We start from the raw sequence: 8,521 nt of genomic DNA on the forward strand, positions 1-8,521 counted from the left end.
ACTATATTGCATTAAATTAAAAATATTTAGGCGTGGAGCTTGGTTCCTGATAGTAATTGATGTATTGTAACTAGGAGGACTTTGAGTTATCTAAAGTGTTGGAGTTAGTGGTTAGCTTAGATCCTAATCAGTAATCACCACTTCTTCTGCAGCCTCTATTACTCTATAGTCACCATAACTTCCATCTAGCTTTTGAATGCTTACGCAAAATGTATAACTATAAAATAGATGAAACTAATAAATAAAAATCCTATCGAAAATTAATCATTAACATATAGTTTCAACTTTCAACAATCTAATTAAGTTCAAAATATACATTCAATGTCATAATGCCCCATGGCCTCAAAAAGTAGTTCAGAAAAGATTTATACACTTATTCTGTTTTTTCCATACTCATTAGGAATATGTTAACTCTCAATTAAGTTTCAAAAAATATAAGTTAAATAATTTTATCAAAAGCCCTTAGATACTCAATTAGTCCAGGCTCATGGTATAGATCATGTCTAGCAATGGGAGCTTCACCACGGACAGCCCTGATTCGATCTTCAGACATTCTTGGTGGTGATGCATAAAGGATCGAGGTTTCTATAACCTCTCGGCGAACATTTTCTTGATCTTGTAATAGCCATTGTGCGCGTAAAGCAGTTATCGACAAGCCTGCAGCAAGAAAGACCGTTGTAATCCCCAATACCCCAGCTGCAGAGAATAAACCCTCTCGAGCTATGAAACATCTGGTCCTTGAAGTCGACCATCCTTTTAAGTGCCCTGATTCGACACTTAGCCCAATCAACAACAAAATTTCTGCCACTGAGAAACATATCCTATAATTTAAGAAACAAATAAAGCTCTTTTAGAATTATTCATTAAGCCAATTTAATCACACATCACAAACTTTATTTTGTGAATGTAACCAAAAAAACATATTGCAACATGCAATTTAGGGATGGTTTATTATGGTTTTTTCCATGAGTACTGAGTTTCATCTCAATCATTTGTGTTATTTAGAAGTAGGATAATTTGTCAGCTAAAAAAAAATGCATATTGAGATGGGCTTTATGAACGTACCAAGTGGTAATGAAGAAAAATCCTGCTTGCCATGACAGACTTTTGAGATGATCAGGATCCCAAGTCAAAAGTTGACTTGGGTCAGGGTCTGATTTACTAACCGAGAGTAACAAGTGTGTGTGTTGTAGCACCATAGCAACTGCGAGGGACAAAAATGCACCGGCTGCACAAATTAATGGTATCTTCCCATTGCCGCTATATCTGCATTCAGTCTTTGCAGTATCCCCTCCACCACCGTCACTCACCTCGCGTATTATCTGTAGAAATTTAGCCTTATTTAAAGTCTCAACTTCAACCAACAGCTTTTGATATCGAAAAACTATATGTTCACCATTCCATGTTGTGTTCAGTGGCGGCTTAATGTTTTTCGACGCCTCAAATGAGATTAAATTTGGGTCTAGTTCATTACCATATAAACTAAAGTAAAAAAAAGAGTTAATTACTAAAATGGTACCTAACGTTTGCGCCATATTATTGGTTTCATACATTTCCTTTCGAAATTACGCTCATCATACCCAACGTATGCAAATTTCCACTCGGACCATACTGGAGGCCAACGCCGTCATGTGGCCGTTAAAACCTCCCCCACGTGACTTGCACGTGAGGGGTAAAGATGTCATATCACGTTTCAATGTTTCATAATTACTGAAATGGTACCTAACGTTTGCATGATATTGCTGGTTTCATACCTAATGTTTCTTAATTACTTAAATGATACCTAATGTTTATTTATTTTTACTTTTTTGCTTTTTTTGTACTTTTTTTAATTTGTTCTATTTTTCTTTTATAGAAATTCTCCAAGACTTGTTACAATATAATGAAAATAGTCAAAATGCACTTATAATCCACTCAAATATAATACCAAAAAGTTATTTCAAAACAAAATATAAGTTTTAAAGTTCACGAATAACCAAAAATAGCAATAAAGTATAATAAAACTAATTTTATGAAAGTTTAAAAGTTTCTTTTTTAAAAATATCGGAAATACCATAATTATCCAGGAATACCAGAAATATTGGCCGGTATTTATCGGTATTTAAAACATTGCTTTAAGCTTCGCGTCGCAGTGACTTCTATTTCTCGTGGTATATTCCATGGTCTTACCATTGCGGTATTTTCAATAAAAAAAAATTCCTCGCAAATTTTTTAAAACTATTTTTATGATACTTTATTGCTATTTTTGGTTATTCGTGAACTTTAAAACTTATATTTTATTATGAAATACCTATTTGGTATTATTTTTGAGTGGATTATAAGTGCATTTTGACTATTTTCATTAAATTGTAACAAGTTTTGGAGAATTTTTATAAAAGAAAAATAAAACAAAAAAAAAAAAAATTAATAACTAAACATTAGGTACCATTTAAGTAATTATGAAACATTAGGTTTGAAATTAGCAATATCGTGCAAACGTTAGGTACCATTTCAGTAATTATGAAACATTGAAACACGATATTACATCTTTACGCCTCACGTGCAAGTCACGTGGGGGAGGTTTTAACGGTCACCTGACGGCGTTGGCCTCTAGTATGGTCCGAGTGGACATTTGCATACTTAGGGTATGATCAGCGTAATTTTGAAAGGAAAGGTATGAAACCAGTAATATGACGCAAACGTTAGGTACCATTTCAGTAATTAACTCTAAAAAAAAGTAGCTCGTCTTTTATTATTGAACTACAAGTAATAAAAAAATATGCAGATGTTGATGCAAAAATCAAAAAGGCGTTATTGCAATGCAAATTATATAATGATACTTAATCTAAAATTCAAACACTAAGTCTAATATATAAGATTTTAAGGCCTTAGAAATTTGGGGGCCTAAAAAGATCGCTTAGTCTCATAGTACTGTTGAGCCACCTTTTGGTTGGGCTAAACATGTTGGGTCATAAATGGGTTGACACAACTAACATATTTTAATAAACGGGTTGGGTTTGGGTTGGCTTAATTAACACGCTTACATCAAATCAACTCTTATAAACAATATATTTTTTCCAAAAGTCATAACAGGTTTTTATACACTCTTATACTTTGCTTAATACTTTTGTATATCTTTTAAGTAGTTTATAGTGGTTTAAAACATGTGTTAATTGTAGAGTATGTGCATTGACTCTCAACTTAAATGTGTTAATTGTAGAGTATGTATATGATAAGTAATTGGATAAACACTAAAATATCAAACCACCTCGATTTCTTGAAACTATTAAGTGAACTGGTTGGGTATGGGTTTATAAGTTCATACAAGGCATATCAATGGCAATGATGGTAGTGGCGCAAGGTGAGGTGGCGGCGATGGTGATCGATGAATGTAAAAGAAATTGATGTTAAAGGAAGTAGTATAGTTATTTTAAGGATTGAGATATTTATGCTTTAAATTATCTCATTAAGGGTATTATATGTATATTAGGTGGAAATGTTTAAATTAATAAATAAAGGTGATGAGTATTTTAGGTAGTTCAATTTTTTAATTGAGATCTTTGAGGGTTGTATTCCCTTTTTATAAGGTATTATAGATATATGAACCCGCACAAGTTAAACCATGATCCGTCAACATGAACACCAAACAATAACCGCCTAAGAGTAATGGTCTTACTAAGCTGTAAGTTTCATACAGAGCAGATTATGAAAGTAGTAATCGTATATAGTAGAGAAAGAAACCCAGCCCCTGTTCCAAGCCCATATACTTTAGGGTCACCAAAGTTTTCTTCTTTTTTTGTTTATATTTATAAAAAAATTTGTTTTTTGTATTTGGATTGACCATGTTTTTTTCTCCTTGGTCATCCTGAGCACTTGGATCCTTAGAACCAGCCATATTGGACAACTTTACTAGAGAAAAAAACTTACATGAACCAATTTATAATTATGCCAACATTACTTGGCTCCTGAATGTCATATGCATAAGGCGAAAAATAAACACAATGAAACAAGTACATATTTTTATTTTGTACAACAAATTTGGTTAACCACATCTAAAAACACATGACATCTATAAAAATTGAAGAGATTGATACCTGAGAGCGTTTTGCCTCAGCAATAAGACAGAGAACAAAGCAAAGCAAGCCAAGGAGTAGCGAGAAAACCATTAAAACAACACTTGTTTTGCTACCGATATCAGTCCCTCTGCGACGACTAGGTGCAAGATCATCATGTGTCACAGCCATTGAACAGTCGGGCCGGTTAATGTGTGTTTGAGCTAGCTAGGAAATATATCATATGAGTCATAGGTGATATAATGTCGACTATGAGATCTTCATGCGCAAGTAAAGAAGTATGAGTTTTAAGTTTTGGCATTTTCGAATTGCTTGGGTGAAAGGGTTACTTAAAAGTTGGAGATTCTTTATCTTGATGTGTCACCAAAGGGGCTTTACCTGCAAGTTAATTTGATCCTACAAAGTAGATATATATTCTTAGTTTTTAAGGATTTTAAAGGTGTTTTTAAGCAAGTATTTACTGATTAAGAGGTATAAAGGCTTTAATTAATAATCAATTTCAATATGAATCAAGAAAAGAGATTATGCTTACGAAGTTTCACGAAAGTGTTGGTGAGTTGTAAAAATTCTCCATTGAGTTGTATACAATATAACCAGTTTAGTCTATTTAGCCAACGTAAGGTTAACTTATCGGATAGCGACTCTTGTCTTTTTGAGTATTAAATTTTAATCCTTTTATAATTGTCAAACTGAAAATTATTTAGTATAATTTAGTAGTGTAGTATATTTGTTTTTCAAAAATTTTTTAACCTCTTTTAGTTTAAATTGGAAATTTACTATTCTAAAGTAGACTTTTTGTTACACTTGAAATGAAAATTAGTAAATTTAAACTAAATTAATATATAGCACAAATCTCTAGTTATATTTTGTTTCTTTTTTTTTTACAACCCAGTGAACTACCACTCTTCAAAATATTTGGTAAAAACCGGTGATGTCTTTAATTTGCCTTTCCAGAAAAAGAATAACAACGGTGATGTCATTGTTGCATCATCTTAAGAATGAACTTAGTTGACCTAAACCATTATAAGCCGAATTAATCCAACCACATAATGATTGTTGACGAATAATGTAAAGTCGGCAATTTAAGTTCATTTTTTTAACCAACCAATTAAGTCAACCGGGAAAAAATGAATACACTGTTTAATTTTGTCTTAAAGAAATATTTTTATAATGTTGTTCGTTACTTCAAGCAGATTATTCAGATAAATAAATGATTATGAATACTTGATTAAATGAACGTATATTTGTTATCGTGTTCACATATATAGGTTTAACATCAAACAAATAGATTTTTTTATTAGAAAAATAAACTTTTTCCGATCGTTCATTTAAAAAGGTAAACAAAACACACACAATTTCAGGAATCATTATATTTCTAGATAGTATTTCTCACGATGCAACTCTTTTACCTCCTCAAGTTAGTAATTAAACATTAATATTTGCATTTATACTCCAACCTCCTTTTGGACACTATACTTTTCATAAAATTATTGGTTATATCTAGACAATGATATCATTTATCTATAAAAACAAAACGTCGATCAATAAGTTTTCTTATTAGCTTACCACTTCTCACCTTTTTTTATTTTATTTATTTCTCTTTCATTTTTTTCTCCGCTTAGAATATACCATCCTTTCTTATTCATTTCCCACCCAGATAAAAACAAAAAAACAAAAAACACAAAAAAAAATGAAAAAAGATATTAGAGAAGGCCTAAAGGTATGCAAACCCGATTTCCTGGCGGAACACATAAGTTAATAGGGGCATAAATTTTTGAACTTTATATATATATAATGTATAATAATATGCAAAAAGATATGTTATAAATGAATAAGTAACTAATATGAATTTTAAACTTATGATCTCATTATGCATGTATAATTTTTTTGTTATAATTCTAGTTATCATTTATTAAAAAATTGTTTATATATATGAATTCGGTAGAAGTTAAAGACATTTTTTTTTTTCGGCCGGAGTTTTTAAATACTCAGGGTCGTCACTTCTGAAAAATAGTGAACAACCCGATAGCGATACTCGCCACCAAACACGTACACATAGGGCAGGACGTTGTTCCTTACGTACTGGCTGGTCACAACTTTTACACGAAGGCACTCGATACACCCTCAGGGTGAGAGCATGCTTCCCGTTTATTCTTCCATCCATCTCCTATCTTTCATTTTCACTAGGATATGCATCTCCCCTCGTCTCGCATCTTATTTTTTGAGTTTTTGTTTTAAATTTTAATATTTCATTACATAATACTGTAAAAAATCTTCGGAGCATATCTTGTGGTCTTATGGGACTTGGAAAACTTACAAAGCTTATAATACGGAGTATAAATTTATTAGTGCTTTCAATAAACTAGAAATTAACCTCATCAAGCTTAATGAATTACATTTTCAAAAAAATGTACGTCACAACCTTATATCAAAATAAACTTGATAAAAATTCAAGAAGTTGTGTAACTTATAATAAGTCCATAATATAACCTAATCCAAACCACTTCATAAATCATCAAACATAGCAATATAGAATATATTAGCTCATAGGAAGTGGGAGACTTGGAAAGAAAATGAAAGAACATTTCAAAGTGAACAATATTTCAACCTTAATATACCAACCCACCATACCCTAAAATTAGGTTTAATTCCACAAATTTTATTTTATTTTTGTTAATCCATGATTAAATTTTACATAGTTAATCATAATTCTGAACTATCCTATATAAACCCTTTTATCTCAACTTCACAAATCACCAACACAACAAACTTTTATATCTACATATTCTTTTTTAAGAAAAATATTTCTTTCTTGACACAATTCAATATATAGTACTGATATATAATATGGCTTTATTAAAACATCCTCAATTGCCACTTCTAGTACTCTTGATTGCTTCAATGTTGGCCATGGGATCGAGCAATAAGGATTTCCAAAAGGGTTCCGAAAACTGGGGCTTCGGGTTTAACTATACAAACTGGCCACCTAGACATCCGAATCCTACTCAAAGTTCTAGGAGGATCATAGTTGGCGGGTCTGATAACTGGCGTTTTGGCTCTAACTACACCGAATGGGCTAGAAAGAGTTCCCCATTCTTCTTTAACGATACTCTTGGTAAGTTTGTTTACATAGTAATGTAAAGATCGTATCTTATTTGTTTTCCACTTGACGCGTAGTAGTGAGTTATTTCAATCTAAACATCACTTAATAAGAGTTTGAAACTTTTAATAATTAGAATGTTAAGTCATTATAATTTATCTCTATGTACATATATATATTTGGCCCTTTTGGGTCCATTTTTACCCATTAAGTATTAATAGATGTTGAAATTAATGATTGCAGTGTTCAAGTATGATCCACCAAGTGAGAACAATACGCATCCACACAGTGTATATTTGCTTCCAAATCTTTGGAGCTTTATAACATGTGATCTAAGATGGGCGAAGCAAGTGGCAAAAACGAATCAAGGTGCAGGAGAAGGTTTCGAGTTTGTGCTTAACAAGTGGAAGCCGTACTATTTTGCTTGTGGTGAAAGCAATGGCTTCCACTGTAAAAATGGCATGAAATTTTTCGCAATGCCATTGTTTCGTTGGTACTAATTCAATGTGCCTCAATTAAGTTCCATGTTTCTGTTCGTCATGAATTTGTTCTACTATACATGTTTCAAGTTCTGTTTTTCTATGTAAGATACATATATAAGTGAATCGTGCGTGCGATGACACACAAATAAAGTGATTGAGTTATACAAACATTTGTAAATGTATTTTTGTGTGTGGTATTTAAACCACATTATAAATAAGATTGCAAGATATACTCTTTAGACAACATACGTATACATGCATAATGCATTCTGAAATAACTTGTCCTTTAATCTAATGCGTTCGATTTTCTATATTTATTGAACAAATAAGAAAATTTGATGAATTAGTACTCCTAATACACTCATTATACGAACTAGTAAACCTACGTTAACTATCTGAATTTTTTAAAATTAGAATTTAAAAAATGAAAAGGATGTGTGGTTAAGTCATATGTATGACAAAAAAGAATTTAGTTCCATTTGGACCAATGGGTTTCTATTTCATAGGCCCAGTCTGTATGTCATTCCAGCCCAAAAAATTTCTTAGGCCTTACTTATGTAGGAAAGGTTTTTGGTTCGAAACGGGCGGATGGCATTACTATTTTTTACCTTTGTTTTTACTGAATTTCTTTTGTGGCAGGCATACAGCTTCCTCCATTGTTTTTATTTTTTTTTAGACTTTTTTGCTTTTGACTTTTTTTCTTTTTTTTTTCTGAATAGAATTTTTAACTTTTAACTTCTTTTTATTTTTTCGAACAGAAACTTTGGTATTTTATTTTATTTTTTTGCTTTTTAACTTTTAACATATTTTTTTTATCTTTTAAAGTTTATTTACTTTACTTTTAAAAGAAAAATTGGTTTATGTTTTATGTATGACAAACTTTTAAA

General features: G+C 31.4%; 2 protein-coding genes across 2 annotated transcripts; one reads left to right on the forward strand and one right to left on the reverse strand.

Annotated features, from left to right (window-relative positions):
- Positions 1-329: 329 nt before the first annotated feature.
- Positions 330-4,223, reverse strand: LOC122610457. Its single transcript, XM_043783446.1, has 4 exons — positions 4,074-4,223; positions 3,601-3,659; positions 1,066-1,482; positions 330-821 (listed from the first exon to the last, which is right to left on the reverse strand). Exons 1-4 carry the CDS (start codon positions 4,221-4,223, stop codon positions 440-442), a joined length of 1,008 nt encoding a protein of 335 aa, XP_043639381.1. The 3' UTR covers positions 330-439.
- Positions 4,224-6,823: 2,600 nt separating this feature from the next.
- On the forward strand, positions 6,824-7,870 carry LOC122609700. The gene is made up of 2 exons (XM_043782648.1): positions 6,824-7,167; positions 7,396-7,870. Exons 1-2 carry the CDS (start codon positions 6,900-6,902, stop codon positions 7,650-7,652), a joined length of 525 nt encoding a protein of 174 aa, XP_043638583.1. The 5' UTR covers positions 6,824-6,899; the 3' UTR covers positions 7,653-7,870.
- The last annotated feature ends 651 nt before the right edge of the window (positions 7,871-8,521 follow it).

This window comes from Erigeron canadensis, chromosome 8, assembly GCF_010389155.1.
Source record: "Erigeron canadensis isolate Cc75 chromosome 8, C_canadensis_v1, whole genome shotgun sequence".
NCBI classification, from domain to species: Eukaryota; Viridiplantae; Streptophyta; class Magnoliopsida; order Asterales; family Asteraceae; genus Erigeron; species Erigeron canadensis.

Coding starts and splice junctions, on each gene's coding strand:
- LOC122610457 (XM_043783446.1), bottom strand. CDS start 4,223: ATGGCTGTGACACATGATGATCTTGCACCTAGTCGTCGCAGAGGGACT. Junction 3,660..4,073: donor CTGAGGCAAAACGCTCTCAG/GTATCAATCTCT, acceptor TGAAACTTACAG/CTTAGTAAGACCATTACTCT. Junction 822..1,065: donor TTTTTCTTCATTACCACTTG/GTACGTTCATAA, acceptor CTTAAATTATAG/GATATGTTTCTCAGTGGCAG.
- LOC122609700 (XM_043782648.1), top strand. CDS start 6,900: ATGGCTTTATTAAAACATCCTCAATTGCCACTTCTAGTACTCTTGATT. Junction 7,168..7,395: donor CTTCTTTAACGATACTCTTG/GTAAGTTTGTTT, acceptor TAATGATTGCAG/TGTTCAAGTATGATCCACCA.